We start from the raw sequence: 24,288 nt of genomic DNA on the forward strand, positions 1-24,288 counted from the left end.
CCTTTATTCTATTTATTTATTTTCATGTGGTGCTGAGTATCGAACCCAGGGCCTCGCACGTGCTAGGCAAGCACTCTACCGCTGAGCCACAACCCCAGCCCGGTTCCATAGTTTTGAGAGGGAGAGAGGACCCTGCCTTTAGGGTCAAAAATTGGTAACAATGTTCTCTGTAATATTGCTCTGCTGCACTGGATTTTTTTTTTGGGGGGGGTGGGTTGGGGGGAAGGTGGTATAGAAGACAATGCTAAAACATAAGGGAGAGCAGAATGAAAATCCTTAAACAAACAGAAAGGCAGAGCCATGCAACCAACCAATCTATTTTCAATGGTAGTTCTTTCTTACTACTTAAATGACTTCGAGATGCAAATATAGGAATTTAAAAGATCCATTAACATAGATGTTCCTCATTTGCTCACCTAGATTAAATAGTGTTCTGTGTCTAACAACCAATATCATTTAAGTGAGTATCTTTTTACAAATCTGTTTTCTATGCTAAATTAGTGAATACAGAAATTTTGAGTGATTATACTGTATTAATAAGAAATGTGAGTGGAGAATTATTGCTTCCTTTGTGAATCCCCAGGAGATGTAGCTAAAATTTTTTTGTTGGTTGGAGAAAATGTTTCTGATGGACTCTGCTGTTAGATCAGTTTGGAGTAAAAAAGAGTTCTGCAGTTGATCATTATAGTAATACATTTCTAGTTCATTTGTATGCTGGTCCCAAAGTGACATAGTTTCTGTGATCTCAGCTATGTGGTGGCAGTAGTCCAGTTAGTCCATTTTCATAGTTGTGGCAAAGACCAACTTTTATACTAAAATGAGGGGAATGAAGGTGTAGGTAATGTGACATCTAGAATGTGCTGTTGTTGGTCATTTTTCATCTAAGCATAAAAGGAGATTATTAAAAAATTATTTTTAATTATGATTATTATAACCCTGGGTTGGGGTTGTGGCTCAGTAGTAAAGCACTTGCCTAGCATGTGTGAGGCCCTGGATTTGATCCCTGCACTACATAAAAAAATAAAAAAATGCAATTTAGTTCATATACAACTAAAAAAATATTAAAAAAGGTGAATACCTAACAGTAGAAAATGTAAAAATGTTAACAATAAAATTAAAATTATCTATAGTTTTATTAAGGGAACTTTTAATATGTATATGTATATAAAATTATTAATAAACTAGAAGGAATTACATTAATTGTGCATGATGTATTAGTACTTAATCAAAGGAAATAAACTTATTTATGTATTTTTCATAGTTGAAATGCAGTATAACCTCACCATGATGACATGAATAGAGTTTTTTTTTTTTAATTTTCTGTAGTTTTAGATGGAAGAATGCCTTTATTTTATTTGTTTATTTTTAATGTGGTGCTGAGGATCAAACCCAGTGCCTCATGAATGCTAGGCAAGCGCTCTGTGGCTGATCTGCAGTCCCAGCCCATGAATAGAGCCATTAAAAATTAAATTCCATACAATTCGAGGTCGTGTTGATTGGAGGTTCTGAAAGTGGTTGCATTACATTCATATGCATGTTATTGTGGGTGCACTATCTTTGGGTTTTACTGTATTTTAAATATTGTGCTTTTCTGTTGGATTTTACTATACAATATTTTAAATAGTTTTATTACTTTTTTCTTTCACATTACGATTGTTCAGATTAAAAATTTTCAGATGCAAGTTTTTTAAAAAAAATGTTTATTTATTTTTGGTTAGACACAATACCTTTATTTTGTTTATTTTTTTTAATGTGGTGTTGAGGATTGAACCCAGGGCCTTGCGCATGCTAGGTGAGCACCAAAACCCCAGCCCCAGATGCAATTTTTAATACCAAATATTTCTTGATATAGTTGTGTCAAATTCATTTAACCCTTTATTGTTGGATTCTTGGATAGTTGTTTATGTAATTGTTTATATAATGCAATGTTAAAAGTGGACTTTTACTTTTGTCTTGGAATTACAGTTTAGGCTCCAATAGGCAATTACTTCCACATTTTAAGGAAGTGGTAAATCAGTCATGTAGAACTTGCTGAAGGATGAGACTCTTCTATAACTTCTCTCTCTCCATATCCATGCATATGAATAATTATATGTAATTAAATAAGAATTTTTTTAAAGAGAGTTGAAGAAGTATTGTGCTTCTCAGTTTTTGACCAAGTCAGTGGAATTTTGAGAAAATCAGTCATAGAAATTGGGGTTGTCTGCTGAAAGGGATGTTGAAATTTCATACCAAATTTGAGCCTTGCTGATAAATAGAAATGCCTGAGATGGATTTCAGGGAGAAAATTCTTGTGAGAACTTGTCCCTTGTCTAAGTTGGGGATGGTATGAGAGTGGGGAAGAAAGCTATTGCCTGACTTTGCTGGTAAAAAAGCTTGAAGGTTAAAGACAATTGGAATAAAATATGAGGACCTACTACTTCTAGAGTTTGGAGGGACAAAAATGCTGAGATACCCTAGGGTAGGGGGCTAAGTTACAGAGAATGAGGTAGCTGAGATAGAGGTATATTTTAATAGTCCTGCCCAAAAAACCTGCCTGTTGAGAGATTGTTTTGCTCCTTCTAAGCTCAGATGAAGGTACAGAATGTTAGCCAGAGGCTGCATCATCTTATTAAAAAGGGTCTTTGAAGACCTCATAAATGCTTCACTAAAAGAGAGGGTCAAAATCTGGCATTAGCATACAGCATTGATACCAGATTGCTATAATATGGTTACATAAGACCTTGGTACTTTTTCTCTCATACTCTTTGTTTCGTATTTCCTGCTCTTCCAATCCTGGAGGAGCAGGCTAGAAGCAGCATAATGAAGTGAGTAAGAAGAATGGAAAAACATGGTAGAAGAATAAAGAAAAAAAAAACATTTCTCTCTCTTTTTTCGTTTTTGTGGATCTTTCAGTTTAGATCTGAGCTGGAAAACTGGAATGAAAAGTAAAATTCTGATTTAGGTTGAATGAATATTTAAATATTTGAAAATGAAAACTTGAATACCTGGAAGTTCATAGGGAAGCTACAAAATCTGTTGTTGCTATAATCCAGGAGCAGGGCAAGGAGACCTAACAGTATGGGATGGAGGGAAAGTTTAGTTAATTTATGATGATTCCCTATAGAGTTTATTACACTTGCTATTATAAGTAATTGCAAAGAGCATGTGTGAACAAAAATCTTTGTACACATTTCTTTTTAATGGTTTAGCATAGTTTCCCAGAATTGACTTTTAAGAGTATGAATATTTTAAAGACATTTAGTACATATTGCCAGATTGCCTTCAAGAAAGATTATATCCCCCAAACATGTTAACCTCTTGTGAATATCTGCTTTGCTTTACTTTCGCTGGGCTTGCTTGTTATTTTTTAAAAGGGCTGCTAATTTATAATTTAACCTGAAATTTAACTTCTTTATTTTAATTTTTTCCCCAAGTGCAGGGGAGTAAATCCAAGACCTTGCACATACTAGGCAAGTGCTTTGCCACTGAGCTAACTTCCCAGTCTCTAATTCACTTTCAATTGCTAATAAATTATTATTAACAATTATTTATTATTATGCTAATAGTCAACACTTTTAATAATCAATACTTTTTTCTCAAGATTTTTGTAATTGTTAAATGTTTAAATATTTTATCTTATTTAATGTTAGCAATCTGTAAAGATAAAATATTGATCTCATCTTCTTTTTAAAAGATGTGGGAGAATGAGGTTTCCAATAGACTTGTCAAACTTTCATGTGCATATAAGTCACCCAGATATCTTGTAAGAATACAGATTCTAAATCAATTATTCTAGAATTGACCCAAGTTGTTTTTTTAAAATATTTTTAGTTGTACGTGGACTCATTGTTTTTATTTTGTTTATTTACTTTTATGTGGTGCTGAGGATTGAACCCAGTGCTCACACGTGGGAGGCACTCTACTGATGGAGCTACACCTCCCACCACCTGACCCAGGTTTTTGAATTTCAAACACGTGGATCCAGTATGATGCTGTGATGTTCTTCATCAAAACCTCTAAACTTTTAAGAGGCTAATGCTTAGTAAGAGGCAAATACTTACAGGTGTTTAAAAATCTTTCTTAAGGTTTCACAGCTAGTAAATGGCAGAGCCTATCCATGTTTGATTCCAGACTTTAAGTGTGGAACTGTTATTTAGCAAGGTTGAAACTTCTTTCTTGCTTATTGTTTATTTTAATTTTTATTAATTGAATTTCCTGATCCATCACTTGTATCACCTCTCTTTTTTTAATGGATTTATGTCTTTAACTCTATTGGTTTTAGAGTTTAAATAAAGTAGACATTAGTTTTATGCTAGTTACAGAAAAATGGAAATAAAGAGTGACTTCCCCCTTGCCACTGTTAGTAATATTTTTTTTGGGGGGGGGATACTAGGTCTTGAACCCAGCCTAACCACTGTGCGAGGTCCCCAGCCCTTTTTTATATTTTATTTAGAGGCAGGGTCTTCTTGCTGAGTTGTTTTAGGGCCTTACTAAGTTGCTGAGACTGACTTTGAACTGCCTCAGCCTCCCAAGTTGCTGGGATTACAGGAGTGCACCACCACACCCGGCTTTGTTATTAATATCTCGTATTTATGTGGTATATTTGTTACAATTGATGAATCAAAATGATATATACCTTATTAAGTAAAGTCCATAGTTTGCATTAGGTTTTACTTTTTGTGTTGTATATTCTGTGGTTTTGACAACTGTACAGTGACATGTAGCCACCATTACAATATCATATAAGATAGTTTGTCTTAAAAAATCCACTGTGCTTTGCCTGTTCATCCCCAAGCCCTTGGCAATTGATGACTTTTTTACTATCTCTATAGTTTTCCCTTTTCTATAATGTTCTTTAATTGGAACTATATAGTCTCTTCCAATTAGCTTCTTTCACTTAGTAATATGCATTTAGTTTTTTTTTTTTAATGGTTCACCTGTGAGGTTTTTTTTTTCCCTTAGTTGTAGATGGACACGATATCTTTATTAATTTATTATTTTTGTAGTAGTTGGTAGACCTTTATTCTATTTACTTATTTATACGTGGTACTGAATTGAACCCAGTGCCCCACAAGTGCTAGGCAAGCACTCTACTGCTGAGCTACGACTCCAGCCCCTTAATTTATTTGTTTTTATGTGGTGCTGGGAATCAAATTCAGTTCCTCACACATGCTAGGCAAGTGCTCTACCCCAGCCCCCTCCATATCTTTTTATAGCTTGTGAGTTCATTTCTTTTTATTGATGAATAATATTCTTTTGTACCCATCTACCCATTGAAGGACATATTGGTTGCTTCCAAGTTTTGGCAGGTATGAATAAAGTTGCTATAAACTTTGGTGTGTAGCACCAAAGTTTGTATGGGCACACCTTTTCAGCTCATTTGAATAAATGTCAAGGAGCTTATTGTATCATGTGGTTAAGAATATGTTTAGTTTTATAAGAAGCTGCCAAACTATCTTGCATTGTAGTGGTACTGTTTTGCATTTCTACCAGCAATAAATGAAAGCTCTTGTTCATTCCACATTCTCTCTAGCATTTGGAGTTGTTAGTATGTGGAATTTTGGCCATTCTAATAGCAGTAATCTCATTGTTTTAATTTCTATTTCTTTTATGACATGTAATGTTGAATATCTTCATATTCTTATTTGCCATCTGTATTACATCTTTTATTTATTTTTTATTTTTTTAAGAGCGAGAAAGAGAGAGAGAATTTTTTAATATTTATTTTTTAGTTTTTCGGTGGACACAATATCTTTATTTTATTTTTATGTGGTGCTGAGGATCGAACCCAGGGCTTCGCATGTGCAAAGCAAGCACTCTTCCGCTGAGCCACAATCCCAGCCCTGTGTTACATCTTTAGTGATTTTTTGTTTTTGTTTTTGTACCAGGGATTGAACTCAGGGGCACTCAACCACTGAGCCACATCCCTAGCCCTGTTTTGTATTTTATTTAGAGACATGGTCTCACTGAGTTGCTTAGCGCTTCATCGTTGCTGAGGCTGGTTTTGAACTCAGGATCCTCCTGTCTCAGCCTCCTGGGATATGTGGAATGTGATAAAAAGACAGATCCTTTAACAAGGCCTCTGGTCTTGGGTGGGGGGCTTCATGGAGGTGTTTACATTTCAAAGATAAGAGAAGTTGTTGCTAATTGGGCTCCTAGGTAACAGCTGGCAGGGGTAGGGGAAAAAAGGGGAGTAGAAGCCCCTCCCCTTACACTCTGGGTATAAAGTTTTGAAACTGCCTGAACTCCAGGTTCAGGGAGATTAATTGATCACAGCAAAAGCTATACTCTCTGAACCTGGCTGCAGCCAAATAAAACTGCTTCCTGCTATCTTCCATGTCCTGCCTCCTTTGTCCCCTACTGCATTTATATGTAGAGATGGTTCATTAAGTGTTTCTTCTATGAAAAGGTGGTGGTGCATTCCTGTAATTCCAGTGGCTAGGGAAGGTGAGGTGGGAGGATCACATGTTCAAAGCCAGCCTCAGCAACACTGAGGCTCTAAATGAAATACACAGTAGGATTCTGGATGTGGCTCAGTGGTTGAGTGCCCTTGAGTTCAATCCCTGGTACTCCCCCCACCTCAAATTACTTCTTTTGGTTGTTGGTACAAAGAATAGGGATGTAAAGATTTCCTGACAGTTTTACTTTAAAGATTCATAGGATTTGGGTGCAGTGGTGCTTGCCTGTAATCCTAGCAACTCTGGGGGTTGAGGCAAGGGGATTGCAAGTTCAAAGCTAGCCCTAAGCAACTTAGTGAGACCCTGTCTCAAAATAAAAAATAAAAACTGCTGGGATGTGGTTCATTGGTTAAGGCCCCAGGGTTCAGCCTCTGCTACAAAAAAAAAAAAAAAAAAAAAAAAAAAAAAAAGATTAATAGGGCTTATGGCTCATTTATTACACATTTTTACTTAAGGGTTTTAATGAAATGGTTTACATTATTTAAAAGATGTATGGAAGCCAGGTGTGTAGTGCACACCTGTAATAACAGCAACTTGGGAGGCTGAGTCAGGAGGATCACATGTTTGAAGTCAGCCTGGGTAGCTTGGTAAGACCCTATCTCAAAATAAAAAGAGGACTTGGCACCTAGCTCAGTAGTAAAGTGCCCCTGGGTTCAATCCTTCTTATCAAAAAGAGAAATACTATATAAATAACCTGTAAGAATTATTTTTTAATCAGTTGTGTATGTAGTCTGTCAATTAAAATTCTCCCTCCTTGGATAGAAATCTGAGCATTTGACATTGTTGAGGTTCTCAAGCTGCTTTTTTTTTTTCTCCTGTTGCCCATCATATTGCTCTTATTTAACCTGTACTACTTTATTTTTGTTCACCTTGCTTAATTTACCTTGATAATTTATGTGAATCTTCTCCCAAATAGGTTTTGATAGAAGATGGAATATTTAAAAATTCTCAGTATTGAGCATCCTTTGTATGTTGTAGATTCCTAATATGTGATATTGAATGAAAACTAATATGTGATATTGAATGAAAACTTTTTTTTTTCTTTTCAAATTAGTGGACACACATCTCTTCTTTAGTGTGGCGTTGATCATTAGAATTTCGTACTGTCATTTTTATTTTATTGGGAAGATTGGGATCATATTTTGCCTCTTCTTTTAATTAAAATAATTGCTAAACAAAAGTGAATATATAAATTACTTCTGGTTCATTGAATGAGGTCATCAATTAGAATGTTTATCTCCCTCAGAGTGCATGTTCTCTGGGACTATAGTAATGCTTACAGGACTGTCTTTGCATTCTTTTTTCATATTCAGATATAAGCTGTCATAGTATTTCTTTTTTTAATATTTATTTTTTAGTTTTAGTTGGACACAACACCTTTATTTATTTATTTTTATGTGGTGCTGAGGATTGAACCCAGGGCCTCGCATGTGCTAGGCGAGCGCTCTACCACTGAGCCACAACCCCAGCCCCTAGTATTTCTTGATAAATGATCAGAATCCTTAATTATTTTATCCGTTTTTTTTTTTTTTTGTTGTTGGTGGGCTTTAAACCCAGGACCTCTTGAATGGCAGGTAAGTAGTCTACCTCTGAGCTACACTTCTCAGCTCTAGAAGCCTTAATTTTAAATGAAAAGAAAGAAATATGACCCACAGTGTTGATTTAATTTATTTTAAAAAATGTTATTTAATGCTTAAACAAAATTAGATATAAACCACTTTTGGTTAAAGCTCAGGAATAACTATAAGTTCAAAATAAATTTGTGAATAAAACTATAATACAAATAAAATTTAAATCAGAATTAGTAACATTATAGATAATATTTTTTCCAAAACTCAGTGTTCCATGAAATTTACATATGGTGGATTTACAAATTGCTTTGTGTGGTATTATGAAGAGTACTGTGGACTTAAATGATGTAGGTGCCAACAATTGCATTTCCTATTTTAAAACTGTTGTTTATACAGTATAATGCAATGTATATTTATCTCTCATTTGGTGTAAATGTATTATTTATTGTTTGCCTATGTTACCTCATTGTAATTAAAAATGCTCTGTAATTAAAAGGAGCATGACTTGAGCTACCAACCCCTAAACAGTGCTGGATTTGTTTTCTTAGTTATTTAGTCACTTCAAAATTATTCAGATTATGTGATATTTGTTAGTTTTGCAACTTTGCTAATTTTATAAATAACTGTTGAAATAAAAAATGTAAAAATAAATTGTTTTGTTTTAGAAGCTATCTTCAAGTTCCTTTTAACATCATTTATAGTTATTTTTAAACTGATGTCCCCATCTGATACATTAAAAAGTCCTAAAATCAATGGCACTCAATTAAAATAATCTGTTTAAACTATCTTACTGTGAAAAATTTTGGCAAATATTAGCTAAAAGTGAAGAATTGAGATTTTGTTACTTTCAACCATAGGATATCATACTAAATTTCTTAAAGTAATTTAAGTTTTATAATTTATAAGGACAATCTAAATTTTATGTAAATATGTGATTTTAATGATAATATAATTTTTAACATCTTTGTATCAACAGTTATGAAATTTAGAACAGATATGAACAGGTGTGCTGTGGAATCCTAGAATTAAAAAAAAAAAAATCTATCCCTAAGAAAAGTTCCACTTGATCATGTTGTATACTCTTTTTGATAGCTCTTGGATTCTATTTGCTAATTTTTTTTAAATGGGCACAATACCTTTATTTCGTTTATTTTTTTATGTGGTGCCAAGGATTGAACCCAGTGCCTCATGCATGCTAGGTGAATGCTCTACCACTGAGCCACAACCCCAGTCCTCATTTGCTAGTATTTTGTTGAAAATTTTTGTATCCATACCACTCCTTGGTTTGTGTGAGGGCTGGGTCATTCAGGTAGCCTCTACGGGGTATAGTGCAGCATGCCTGGGGCTGGGTGAATTCTTGGGGCCTTTTGAGCCAGTCTGCTCAGGAAGTTCTACCTAGCTGCTCCCCTGGCCAAGGGTGGGTGGATGAGGTTGGCTGGCTGCTTTCTGGGGCCAAAATGGGTAGGCATGACTATTTTTACTTCTGGGGCAGCTGGAGGATACCCAGGGTGCACAGCTATTTTTTTTGTGTGTGTTGGGGGGTGTTGTCTCTGTTGGTCAAGCTGCTCAAGGTAGGCAGCCCAGATGCTTGCGGGGAGGGTTGTGGGAGAGTGAGTAGGGGTTCCTGGATGGGTCCCAAGAATTCCTGGGGCAGGGCCTGTATAGTTTTCAGGACCCTGGGTGGATAGGGTATCAGATGGCTTCCTGCTGCTCAGGAGCCTGGGTTGGGGAGGGTTAAATGTGGATTGGACTCTTTCTCCAGGCCTGGGTGTGGTAATTCAGCTGCCCACCAAACTGGGCTCAGGGCCTGCAAATAAATGCCTCAAATAGCGGCAAATGAGTGGGGAACTGCTAGGTGCCTTTCTCTGGTGAGCAAAGTCTCTTTTGGTTCTGGGTTGATCTCAGAGGAAGAACAGTAGATACTATGTGGTTATTAGTTCCCTTCTTCCAAATTGCACTAATCTGTCTTGTTAATTCAGGCTTTGATAAAAAGAATACTAAGGATTAGAAAAGAAAAAGAACTAAGTGACAATTCTTAATTCTTTTTAAGGTAAAATGGCATTTGACTATTTTGTTAACTACTTCAGTAAAATTTTTTTTTTTTTTTAAGAGCTAGGAAATAGTTTTATTTTATTTTTTTTTTAAGAGTGAGAGAGGAGAGAGAGAGAGTTCTCGGCAGACACAACATCTTTGTTGGTATGTGGTGCTGAGGATCGAACCCGGGCCGCACGCATGCCAGGCGAGCGCGCTACCGCTTGAGCCACATCCCCAGCCCTACTTCAGTAAAATTTGACTTGTTTCCTTCCCCCCAACTTTGGAAAAAATTATATTTAGTTTTATTGGCACTTCTAGACTGTATAGGAGAGACAGAATTGGGACAGTAGTAGACTTTTTTTTTAAGCGTACATTTGTAGACACAATACTTTTATTTATTTTTATGTGGTGCTGAGGATCAAACCCAGTGCCTCACACATGCCAGGCAGGCACTGTACCACTGAGCCACAATCCCAGCTCCAATAGTGGACTTTTTTTTTTTTTTTTTTTAAAGAGAGAGTGAGATAGGAGAGAGAGAGAGAGAGAGAGAATTTTTAATATTTATTTTTTAGTTCTCGGCGGACACAACATCTTTGTTTGTATGTGGTGCTGAGGATCGAACCCGGGCCGCACGCATGCCAGGCGAGCGCGCTACCGCTTGAGCCACATCCCCAGCCCCCAATAGTGGACTTTTGACAGTTAAATCACTCAAGGAAATAACAGTTGTTACATTTAATGGTTTATATTTTAGAGATGTTCATTATCTTGATGTTCACAACTTTTCAGCTTTCTTTCCTTTGCCTTGTAAGAAAATTGAGGAACTATGACTGTTTTCTGAGTTGACATATTGTTGTAGGTGTTAGTATTGATGTTAACATAAAATATTTCTTGTTCAGAGACTTAATGTACTTCCTACTGAACCACCAAATCTCTGAAGAACCAAGGCAAGAAGATAGTGTTTGTCACTTGGCAGCATAGAATATGCTTTGCTATGCAATCTTGGACAACATTGAGTTATTTTTTGCTGTGTAATCTCTGTTTATGATTCTTAGCAGTTTATGTCACATAGAGTTCTCACACTTAATATACTTTCATTATTTTAATTTTAATTTTTCATTGTTTATCATCATTACCATTTTTATCATTATTTTATAATTGTTTAATATGTTAATAGACATATAACCACATTATAGTCACACTTCATGTGTTAGAATGAAAGAAAAGGAGGAATTCAGGAAAGTAGAAAAAAGTATGCTAGAATTTATATATTCAAATCAATGCTACCTTTCTAACCAGTGATTTTTGAGAAGGTATATATTTGCTGGTATTGTGCAAAATGTGTACTGGGTCTCATTTTTAAAATAATAGCTTTAAGATTTTATTTGTCTTTGTATAAAAATATATCTATTGAATTTGAAAATATCAGTGAACTCTGTCAATAGTTTAGTTTTGGGTTTACATGATACTGATAGTTTTCAGAACATTATCAACGGTGGGTGTAGATTCAGCAATCCAGAATGAATTTGGTGAGTACTTTTATAGGTTAGTTGGCTAGAAGTGGGTTATCTTTGAAGTAACGATCTTGTTTTTCTCCTTAGTCAGCAGACAAGCAGCGAGCCCTAGAAGAAACCAAAGCCTACACCACCCAATCCTTAGCGAGTGTTGCCTATCTGATAAACACCTTGGCCAACAATGTCCTGCAGATGCTGGATATCCAGGCATCCCAGTTACGAAGAATGGAATCTTCAATCAATCATATTTCACAAGTGAGAAATGCTATTTTCCTATTTGCCTATAAAGAACTTTTAAACATAGCCCATCTTGTAATGCTGGCAGCCTTTATTATGTGAGTTAATGTGCAGGTATGATTTGGAAAATACAAACTCAATATGAGGCTGTTCATTGATTCTGACTTTTTATGGTATCATTATCTTCTCTATGAAAGGAAAGAAAATCTGAATGGATTCTATTAAAACTCATTGTCTTGGTAACATAATCAGCCCTGAAATGAAAATTTGTCCTATTTCTTCCAATTTTTTTTGCCATATTTCACATTTCTTTGTTATTTTAAAAATAGAATTTGATAGCTCGATGGCTTATTTAATTTTTTTTTTTAGATAGAGATAAAATTTTTTTTAAAGATAGGGGGGAGAGAGAGAGAGAGAGAGAGAGAGAATGAGAGAGAATTTTTTTAATATTTAATTTTTTAGTTTTCGGCGGACACAACATCTCCATTTGTATGTGGTGCTGAGGATCGAACCAGGGCCGCACACATGCCAGGTGAGCGTGCCACCGCCCGAGCCACATCCCCAGCCCAAGAGAATTTTTTTTTAATATTTAATTTTTTACTTTTTGGCGGACACAACATCCTTTTTTTTTTTTTTTTTTTTTGTATGTGGTGCTGAGGATCCAACCCAGCGCTGCGCGCATGCCAGGCAAGCGCACTACCACTTGAGCCACATCCCCAGCCCCATATTTAAATTTTTTTATGTTGGTAGGATTTATGTTTACTGGGATATCAACCATACTTAAAATAATGGAAAGAGTAAAAAACTAACAAGCCTTATAAAAATATCTTTTTTTTTTTTTGGCACCGGGAATTGAACTCAGGGGCATTCAACCACTGAGCCATATCCTCAACCCTGTTTTGTATTCTATTTAGAGACATGGTCTCACTGAGTTGCTCAGCGCTTCACCATTGCTGAGGCTGGCTTTGAACTCAGGATCCTCCTGTCTCAGCATCCTACGATTACAGGCATGCACCACTGCTCCTGGCATAAAAATTTCTTACATTAAACTTTAAATGTTAATTTTTTTTGCATTATAAAAGTCATGCTTATGAAAATATAAGAAGAAAATGGAAAAACAAACCTTTTCACCTAAGCTTGTCACCACTATCTAAGCTTTTCACTATGAAAATTTTTTATATTCTTCCTTGTAATACATTTTCCTGTAGTTAATTTTAACTGTGATTCTAATAGATATAGAATTTTGGGTTTTGCCCTTTTAGCATTAAAATAAGCATTTATTCATGATATTAGATCTTTGTATGCATTCTGAATGACTATAATGTTGGCATGTATTTGTCATAGCTTCTATAATCATTTCTATTTTGGGGGACCATTTGCAATGAAAAACTAATTTAATTGTAAAAGCAATTTTAAAAAACATGAAATGATAAAAGTTTTGATCTGTTCTGCCTCTTTTTGAAGAGATCATTGAAGTTTTCTATCTTAGCACTCTTGTGATTTTGAGTAATTTAGCACTCTTTTTTAGACTCTTCTGGAATTAATTTTTTTTATATGTGCATTTTTAAAAAATAACTTGAGGCTTCAGGAGTGTTTTGAAATTGATTGATCCAGCTTTTTTAGTTGCGGTTCTGGGGCTTGAACCCAGGGCCTCCTGCATGCCAAGCACACATCCCACCATTGAGCCACATCCCTAGGCCCAATCTGACCATTTCTGAGAGTCTAAAAGTTTATCCAATTTGTGTTATTAAATCAAATATAGTTTAGATCATTACATCAGATATGGTGTTTATTTTTACTATTTTAAAATTCATCAGGCTGATTCAGAGGGTTTTTTTTTTGTTATTTAATATCAAATTAACTAATTTTTTTTAGGGGGTACTGGGGATTGAACTCAGGGGCACTCGACCACTGAGTTACATCCCCAGCCCTATTTTGTATTTTATTTAGAGACAGAGTCTCACTGAGTTTTAGCACCTTGCTTTTTGCTGAGGCTAGCTTTGAACTTGCGATCCTCCTTCCTCAGTCTCCTGAGACTCTGGGATTATAGGCATGCACCACCACGCCTGGCTTAACATTTAATCTTATTTGAGTTTGCCATTTATAATGGTTTCTTCACATCCCATTTAAACATCTGTAGACATTGTATATTTTGTTTGTTGTATTGCCATGTCTCTTAATTTAAAAAAATAGAATTGGTGAATTTTAATGAGCAAGAGGTAAATTTTGTTTTAGGAAGACCTAAAGGAATTAATTAATGGTATTTTAAATAACGAAATAGATGCATGAATAAGGAGTAGATGAAGTAGAAGAGAGGTTGACAGTCTGCCAATTTGATATGCAATTTAAAGGTCTATACTTAAGAGGCTCAACATTTTTGTGTGTTTGAAGTTTTAGCAAAGGACCTGAAAGGGAAAGTAAGAAAAGAGCAAATGTGGAAAAGAAATTAATATGTTAGAGTTCCTAAATAGTAAGGACAACTTTTTAATAGTTGGAAAGTAGGAGGCAACAAGCTATAGTACTTAGGTAAAAAAGGGTTATAATAAGCTCAAGGAAGAAGGTGATTAAGGCCACCCAAGATTGTAAGTATTTGTATTAATTCAGTTAATTAGAGCATTTTATTTTTGTGTGTCATTTAATAATATGATCTACTTAATGCCATCTTTTTAAGCTATTGGAATAAATGAAAAGCAGGAGAGATGAATAGATAGAAATTGGTAGGTTAGAAATAATAGAGGCCCCAAATAGAGCTGTCAAGAATATGTTGAACCTTTTTTATTTGGCATTTAGTGTCTAGAGGGCAATACCTGGAGAAGTGAAGGATCTGCAACTCTGCTGCAGCTGTCAAATATCTTAGTATATTGGATGAGGGGTTGAGTAGGAGAAATGAGCTGATGGAGGACATATCTAAAAAGTGAATAAAAACTTAAAAAATATAGAATTTGCTCCAGGGATTGAAATTTTTAAAATTATGTTCAATGCACAGGTAGAATTCTTTGCTTAAAAAGTCATTTGAGGGCTGGGATTGTGGCTCAGCGGTAGAGCGCTCGCCTAGCATGGGTGGGACCTGGGTTCGATCCTCAGCACCACATAAAAATAAAAAAGGCATTGTGTTGTGTCCATCTACACCTAAAAAATAAATATTAAAAGAAAAAAGTCATTTGAGTCAGATGCAGTGGTGCAGCCCTGTAATTCCAGAGACTCTAGTGCCTGAAGCAGGATGATCATAAGCTGAAGGCCATCCTTGGTAATTGAGCAAGACCCTCTCCCAAAATTAAAAAAAGGACTGAGGATATGGTTAAATGGTAGATTGCCTCTGGGTTCAGTCCCCTGTCTCTCTTTCCCTCTCTTTCTCACATGCACACAAAGTCAGTTGAATATGAAATTTGATGCTCTACAGATTGGATGATGTTGATGATTTTTTCTTGGTGCTGGGGATTGAACCCAGATTCTTACACATTATGCACATATTCAACCATTGAGCATACCTTTGGCCCCCAAATTATTTTCTTAGAGTATAAAAGAAAATATTTTCTGTTTAGAAAACAGATACTCCAGCTGGGTGTTGTGGCTCAAACCTGTAATCCCGGCATCTTGGGAAGCTGAGTCGAGGATTGTGAGTTCAAAGCCAGCCTCAGCAACTGAGAGGCTGCTAAGCAACTCAGTGAGACCCTGTTTCTAAATAAAATACAAAATAGGGCTGGGGATGTGGCTTAGTGGTCAAGTGCCCTGAGTTCAATCCCTGGTACCAAAAAAAAAAAAAAAAAAAAAAAAGGCAGATACTCAGTAAATACTAAAATTGGGGTTGGCAGACTTTTTCTGTAAAGGGGCAGGTGGAATTTTAGGTTTTGTCAGTTAGATATGATCTCAGTCTTATTCTTTTTTTTTTTTTTTTTTTAAAGAGAGAGTGAGAGAGGAGAGAGAGAATTTTTTTAATATTTATTTTTTAGTTCTCGGCGGACACAACATCTTTGTTGGTATGTGGTGCTGAGGATCGAACCCGGGCCGCACGCATGCCAGGCGAGTGCGCTACCGCTTGAGCCACATCCCCAGCCCTCAGTCTTATTCTTTATAGAGTTTTTGTTTGTTTGTTTTGAGGGGGTGGGGTGGGGGTGAGGTAGGGTAGGGCATAGAGTACTAGGATTAAACCCAGGGCTTTGCTTTTGGTAGGTAATTGCTATACCACTGAGCTACCTATCTCCAGCCCTACCTTTTTTTCCTTTAAATTTGTTCTTTTCAGATATACATGGCAGTAGAGTGTGTGTGTGTGTGGGAGGGTGGGGTTGTTGGGGATTGAACCCAGGGTTTTGTGCATGTGAGGCAAGCACTCTGCCAATTGAGCTTAAATCCCCATCCCCTCTCCAGCCCTTTTTAATTTAATTTTGAGATGGGGTCTTGCTAGGTTTCCCAGGCTAGCCTTAAACTTGTGATTCTCCTTCCTCAGCCTTCTGAGTAGTCGGAATGACAGGCATAAGCCACCGGTCCTTGCAAGTATGTTTTTAAACAACTACTTATAAATGTTAGAACACAGATAAGAATTTGGGAATACAGAAAAGGAAAGATATACCGAGTCTCAAAAAGAAGTGCCCATTAACTGTTGAAATGCAGAATGCATAAATAAATCTTTGGAATACAAAACAAGCAACTCCTGAGCAACCCAACCTGCTCCATTGGCTGGTTCCCTTAAGCGACACCCTTTCCTGCAAAAAGTAACATGAGAGCAATGTGTAAGCTCTAGAAAAACTAGGGTAAAAATGAATTATTTTTCCCTGGTTCCATCTCTAATCCAGCCCCTAGCTGCTGTTTCTCTCTCAGTATTAACATTCTATACCAAGGGATTGCTCTTGGCCTGCACTCTCTCTTAAATGTGTATTCATTGCTTTCCTAAATAAATTTCTGTGCCACTACTGACATATGCTGAAATTCTTTCTTAAAAATTTTAAAAATTGTTCTAATTAGTTATATATGACAGTAGAAAGTATTTTGACACATCATACATAAATGGAGTATAACTTCTCATTCTTCTATTTGTACATGATGTAGAATCACACTGGTCATATAATCAAATATGCACATAGGGTAATAATGTCTGATTCATTCTACTATCCTTCCCATCCCCATACCCCCTTCTCTCCCTTTACTCCCTTCTGTCTAATCCAAAATACCTCTATTCTTCCCTAGGTTCCCCCCACCACCACCCATTATGAGTTAGCATCCACATTAATTAGAGAAAACATTTGGCCTTTGGTTTTTGAGATTGGTTTACTTCGCTTAGCATGATATTCTCTAGCTCCATTCATTTACTGGCAAATGCCATAACTTCATTCTTCTTTAAGGCTAAGTAATATTCCATTGTGCATATATACCACATTCTTTATCCATTCATTTGTTGAAGGGCATCTAGGTTGGTTCCATAGGTTTAGTTATTGTGAGTTGAGCTGTTATAAACGTTGATGTAGCTGTATCACTTTAAGTCCTTTGGGTATAAACCTAGGAGGCGATAGCTGGGTCTAATGGTGGTTCCATTCCAGGTTCTCTTGGGAATCTCCATATTGCCTGAAATTCTTCATCACATATGTTAAAGACCCCACTTGTCTCCTCTTCTATGGAAATTACTTAAGATTCTATCCTAGAGATAATAACTTTTCTGATGACAAAATGATTCTTGCCTTTTCGGCCATATAAAAACAGTCTGTGGGAATAGTTTTTTTTTTTTTTTTTTTAAAGAAAGAGAGAAGAGAGAGAGAGAATTTTTTAATATTATTTTTCAATTTTTGGTGAACACAACATCTTTGTATGTGATGCTGAGGATGGAACCCGGGCCGCATGCATGCCAGGCGAGCGTGCTACCGCTTGAGCCACATCCCCAGCCCAAGTTTCTGTTCTTAAAATACTTTTTTTAAAAAAGTTGGATTCTTAAGTTTGTCATTATTGTCTGTTATTAAAGTATTATATTTTTAGAGGAAGTCAGGATTCTTGAGATCAGAGTTTTGTGCAACTTTGGCAAAAATACTAGGTTCTGAGAATTTGTAGAGAATGTTGAGTTAAATAGTAATAATGGAGGGTCAGTCAAGTTGGAGATCACATATTTATTGGAATGGCAGCAGGCTTCAGGAATTATAAGGGTTATCTGGTAGAATGTTTCAGGACAAGAATACATTATAGATACCTGGGATATAGAGTTTTTTTCCATGAGTACTACTATTATTTTTTTTTCCTGAAGTTGAACCTTAATCACTTTTCCACTTCCTAATGCTCTTGCCCTTTTCTCCATTGTAGTGGAAATGAACACTAAGATTGAAGCAGGGTGGGTCAGGGGAATCTAAATTTTACTCTGGCTTTTCTGAAGATAATTGAACTTCAGTTTTCTCTTGCATAAGATTGTAAGACCAGATGATTTCTGAACTGTCTTTCATCTTGACTTCTTTATTCTTCTGATATTCTCACAGATGAGGTTGGTTTGTATTTGCTTGTCTTTATGTTCTGTTGGCTCTTTTTTATGTCCACTGATCTCATTGTTGCTATTACTCTGATAAAACTATTATTACTCTGACCGCCTAAAATTACTATTACTCTGATAAAACTGAGCTGTTTTCCAAATTATTCTGAGTTGGAATTTGGCGATGAGAATTCCAATGACTGTACAAACTACATATCAGGAAAAAAAAAACCACATCAACAAAAATAAATAATAAGTAATTCATGCTTTCTGAATGTCAAATACTTAAAAAAAAATAGAGATAATTGATTAGGAATGTAAAGTATCAGATACTTTTTTACTGTTCTAAAAGGACAATAGAGTATTAAGTAGTACACAAATTTACACCAGACTTATCAAGGTAGTGTTAGGATAGGTTCATTTTATTTTATTTTTTATTTTTTTTAAGGATAGGTTTTTTTAAAAAATTTTTAATATTTATTGTTTAGTTTTTGCCGGACACAACATCTTTGTTTGTATGTGGGGCTGAGGATCGAACCTGGGTTGCACGCATGCCAGGCAAGCGCGCTACCGCTTGAGCCACATCCCCAGCCCCTAAGGATAGGTTCTTGACATGGGTTATTTTAGGTACTTTAGGGATGATGAATTTTGATTTTTTAAAAATTATGCCTCTAGCTTTGTTGCTATTAATTAATTCTTTGGAAATTTGTTATTTTAAAAAATAACTGAACGTTTTAAACTTCAAACTGACTGTAGGAGTTAACATCAAATATTTTTCAAGCATGAGCCAGGTTGTAGCAGTGCAGGTCTGTGATCCTGTTCACTCTGGAGGTGGAGGGAAGAGGATAGCCAATTCAAGGCCAGGTTGGGCAATTTATTGCAACCCTTCTCAAAATAAAAACTAAAAAGGGCTGGACATGTAGCTAAATGATAGAACATGCTAGGTTTAGTCCTCAGTACCACAAAACAAATTCTTTCAGTGATGTGAAAATGTCAGAGTAGACATATAATTTTACTGAATACTTGCATATATAAGCACATACAGACATACCCTTGAGTCAGTGTAGTATAAAGTATAAGGATGAATCTTGTTTACTTTGGGCGTGATTTTGTGTCCATTTTGGTAAGTTAAATAAAAAAAACAACTTCTAGAACATTATTTAAACTGAAATTCTTATAAATTTATGAACTAAAATTCTTAGGAGCAAGGCCCATCTTTCTCTTGCTTAGTAAAAGTAGCACTGTCTGTATTCAGTTCATCATGGCTTAAAATAAAAGATCAAGAGAGTGGTCAAGGGGCAGAGAATGTACCAACATTGAAAAAAAAAAAAAAAAAGGAGAGAGAGAAAGAGAGCTAAATAGGAATTATTAGGCCAGGTACTGTATTAATTAGTAGGTAGTAAGTAAAGGAGATACAAAAGAATAATTGTAAAATAATTTAAAACTATGGAAGTAATGCTTATCAAGGGTTAGGTACTAAAAGGCAGTGGAAGGTATAAATCTTCAATAACTCAACATGTAGGATAACTTTTTATTTAAAGCTCTCTATATGTAGCTATATATATATTTTTTTGCTTAAAAATTCTTTTTTTTTAAAGAGAGAGTGAAAGAGGAGAGAGAGAGAGAGAGAGAGAGAGAATTTTTTAATATTTATTATTTTTTAGTTTTCGGCGGACACAACATCTTTGTTGGTATGTGGTGCTGAGGATCGAACCCGGGCTGCACGCATGCCAGGCAAGCGCGCTACCGCTTGAACCACATCCCCAGCCCTGCTTAAAAATTTTTAAATACCACTTAAGATTATTAATATGTGATTACATATAGATAGTAGAATTTATATATTTCCTAATTAATATCCTATGCATAGTTTGTATATTACTATAAAATGAATAAATAAAAATTACTGTTAGTAATGATTTGATATTATGAAAGATGCATAATTTGGAGCACATGTGTAATTTAAATAATTAAATGCTTAGTTCAAACATTAGCTTAATTAATGAGACATATTAAAAAACATCCAACTTAGTTAATCAACTGTAATTGTTTGATTGCAGATTTTTTCCCACACTGATGGGCAGCTAACTGAGGTAGTGCTATCCAGTACAGTCAACTCTCAATATATGTGGTAATGGGAAATAGCAATGCATGGAGAAACCTAAAACAAAATATTTACAAAAGTATCTTTCTGTCATCTGCTGTGGCCTGAGCATGTGCTTGGGTTCATGAGGGAGATTTGGGAGTGGGGCTTAGGCTTGCAAAGGAGCTCTGGAAGTCAGTATTACTAATTTCCTCAAGGAAATTGAGATATCCTATAAGAACCTGGTTTGGCACTGTGTGGCTGAAATAATGTCTTGGGGGCAGCCTGCAGCATGTGAGATCAGCTTGGCAATAGCAGTAAGAAGGATGGGAAGACTTTCTAATAAGGAACCATTGAAGAATAGATGTTTAAGTCCTGCACATCGCAGTGATGTTCATTGGTATGTTTTTTTGTTAATGTACTCTGCAGCAAACAATAATAGTATTAACAATGAGTAGACTTGCATTAGTTTAGATCATATTTGTTTGCTAGGTAAACATGTATTTTACTTGCCACAGGTGAGTATTATTCTTGAGGCCTTTTCTAAATAAGTGTAAGTTTATTATCTTATAATTTATAACTTTAGAAACTCAGGATAAATTTGAATTATTATTATTTTTACTATTAGAATTCTTACTAAATATCACTATTGAACCTGTACTTCTAAAAATTTAACTTAATATGCTTTAGTATTATAATGTCAAAAATATCATGAAGGAAAGGGTAACAGAGACTGTGTTATTTGATTTAGGAAAACAGTAGCCATATTTTTTATTTTAAAAATAAATATTTAAAAATATAAGAACTTCAGTAAATGTTTTTTTAAAAATATATTTTAGTTGTTTATGAACCTTTATTTTATTTATTTATGTGCAGTGGTGAGAATTAAACCTAGTGCCTCACACATGCTAGGCAAGTGCTCTACCATTGAGCCACAACCCCAGCCCCACTAAATATTTTAAGACTGATATTTGACTGTGAGTTGATGAATGTTGAAGCTGCAATAAGTATGGGGTGGTGATGTCCATTGTATTATTTTAATTTGAATATGCTTATATTTTCTATAAGGAAAAAGCTTTTATAAAATTGAGATAGGTGATTGCTGAAAACCTCAGAATTTTCTGGGCTAAATTCTCTACTTATTTATGGAATAGATTTAGTGCTCTCAAAGTTTTTATTCAAAGTCCAAATAAAACCACATACATTTTTTAAAGGCATATTTGATTCTATCCATGGTTCAAACTGGTGTGGTAGTGAATGGTAAGAACAACATTAATAGGGCTGAGAATCTAGCAGAGTAGTAGAGTGCTTGCCTAGCATGTGCTAGGCCCTGTGTTTAAGACCTAGGACTGTAACAACCAAAACAAACCAGCCAAATTAATGCTTTTTGGTTTTCTTAGCCAGATATTTATATGTTACCTTTATTATTATGGACATTTAAAAAAAGTTGACTCCAAATATTTATTCTTAGGCAATCATTAGAGGATTTGATTTTCATGTGTATGTGGTATTGGGTATTGAACCCAGGGCTTTGGAAGCATTAATATTGAGTCAGCTCTTGTGGAAAGTTTGAAAACAATTGCTATTGGAGAGTTAATAATGGAAGGAACAAGCAAATGAATAATTTCTTTCTACAGTTTTGATTATTAACTAGAGCAGTTTTGCCCTTAAGTGAACATTTTACAATGTCAAACATTTTTGGTTTTTATATCTGGAGGTGGAAGGCATGCTTACAGGTATCTACCTGGATGGTTTACATTCTACATTGTTCAGGAAAGTCTTCCCACAGCAAAGAATAATTGGTTACAAAATGTCAACTGAAGTTTAATTTGCTGTAAGGTTTAAATTCTATTGTAGTTTGTCAGGTTTGCATTCTTATGTTTTCATATCTGAATAAGTTAAGTGTGTTCTAAAAACTAGGGAGAGCAAAATCAATATCTACAAGAGTATTAACTTCTCTGACGAATTTTCTCTTATTGATCTGACAAGACCAATTATGTAAAAAAGTGTTATACATTGTTTTTATCTTGAAGCACATTTGCTAGTAAGCAATGAAATTATTTTCCTAGCCCATATTTTAATCATTCAGGATGACTTATTAAACTTTATTCATCTTCAATCTTTATTCAATCTCTGAAGTTTAAAATTAAGTCAATATTAATGTCACTAATGCAAGTTTTTCTGTACTGTGCTAGTTCCCTCAAGTAGATGACAAGGAAAGCAAATCTTGTAGTTTACCTATTTATTTATATTTATTTTTATTTTTTATGCTGAGAATCAAACCCAGGGTCTTGCACAGAAAGAGTTCAGAGACTTATTGCTTCTGGAACAGTCTGTTTCTTGTAAGATCTCTTGGTTGTAGAGAAATGGAAGTCTTTCAGTGTGTTTCAAGCTTCATACCTTAGACAGTTTAGAAGGATAAATAATTAGTATGCACTTTTCTTTAAGTGATATTTAATAATGTCAGAATGCTTATCATTGTTTTCATTGTTACTTCTTGAAGTAGGACTGGGGAGAACTTTGGGGGAAAAAAGTGACCATTAATTGCTGCTTGAGCCAGAAATGGTGGTAAAGAGATGTGACCAGTTTTAGTCAAGTCTTTTGCAGACTCTAATTGCAACCTGCAGGAGAAAAATGCATTTTATGTGGTATTCAGTGCATATTTCGCGTATATATTTATTTATATAACAAACATGTTTAAAGAAAAGGTACTTAACCTTACTGTGTGTACTTGCAGTGTGATGTTTCTGTTGCATTTCATTTAAAGTAATTGCTGCTTATGTACCACTAACTTGCAACTAGCAGTTAAAAAAGTGATGCTTTAATAAATTAATTACCTGAGAAATTTACCCTTTGTTAGCAAATAGAATACTGTAAAGTAAAATACATTGTCATTTGTACTAAATGTTGTTCTGTAATTTAATAAGTACAGATAAATTAATGAAATGTTTGGTAAGCCTTATGTCATGATAAAATATAGGCAAACTTAAGTTTTACTATTAAATTGACTTTTTAGTGTGTATTTATATTTTAGCTCTCTCTCTTTTTAAATGAAAATATATTTAAGCATTAATATAAATTTTGCTAATAAGTTATTTAAAAACATAACTGATAAATCATTTGGGCTCTCATCATTTTATAAGACTAAATCTTAATGGAGAGTGAAACATGGCATGCTCTAATTCAGGGTTGGCAAACTTTTTCTGTCAAGAAGCCAGCTAATAACATATTTTGAGATTTTGTTTGCCATAAGTTCTTTGTTGTGATTACTTATCTTCTTATTGTAGTATAGAAGTAGCCACAGGAAAGTCAGCAAGTAGGCAGTGTGTCTGTATTCTAATAAAATTACAGAAACTGGGGCTGGGACTGTGGCTCAGCAGTAGTGCACTTGTCTGGCATATGGGAGGCACTGGGTTTGATTCTCTCCACCTCATATAAATAAATGAAGGTCTATCAGCAACTGAAAAAATTTTTTTTAAAAATTACAGAAACTGTAATTTGAATTTCATATAATTTTCACATCAGGACATTTTCTTCTTCTTTTTTAAAGTCATTAAAATATGTAAACACTACTCTTAGCTTGTGGGCTATAAAATTAGGTGATAAGCCAGATTTGGCCTGTGGACTGTGGTTTGCTAACCTTTGCAGTAGCCTAAAATTGGAGAAAATCCATAAAGGAGAAAATTTAACAAGTGAATAAAAACAGCAGTGTTAAATCTTTGGGTATTTGTATTTTGCTTTTTGATATCAGAGCATACATTTTTGTGTTGTCTATTTTTTTAATATTATATCTTGCAGACAGTTGATATTCATAAAGAGAAAGTTGCAAGAAGAGAAATTGGCATTTTGACTACCAATAAAAACACTTCAAGGACACATAAGATTATTGCTCCAGCCAATCTTGAGCGACCAGTTCGTTATATTAGAAAACCTATTGATTATACAATTCTGGATGACATTGGGCATGGGGTAAAGG

At 35.0% G+C, this 24,288-nt stretch overlaps 1 protein-coding gene across 29 annotated transcripts in view; it reads left to right on the plus strand.

Moving 5' to 3' along the window:
* Positions 1-24,288, plus strand: part of ABI2 (abl interactor 2) — a 117,506-nt gene that overhangs the window by 33,359 nt on the left and 59,859 nt on the right. For 17 of the 29 annotated variants that reach the window (XM_081260537.1, XM_081260515.1, XM_081260525.1 and 14 more), the window contains exons 2-3: positions 11,644-11,811; positions 24,111-24,287. In XM_081260537.1, coding sequence (XP_081116663.1) covers positions 11,644-11,811; positions 24,111-24,287 — 345 coding nt within the window. Of the gene's footprint in view, positions 1-11,643; positions 11,812-20,289; positions 20,323-24,110; position 24,288 lie in introns of all 29 variants that reach the window. The other 12 variants (XM_081260536.1, XM_081260514.1, XM_081260520.1 and 9 more) reach the window with 1 other exon arrangement.

Source organism: Spermophilus citellus (assembly GCF_964194105.1).
Source record: "Spermophilus citellus genome assembly, chromosome: 11".
NCBI lineage: Eukaryota > Metazoa > Chordata > Mammalia > Rodentia > Sciuridae > Spermophilus > Spermophilus citellus.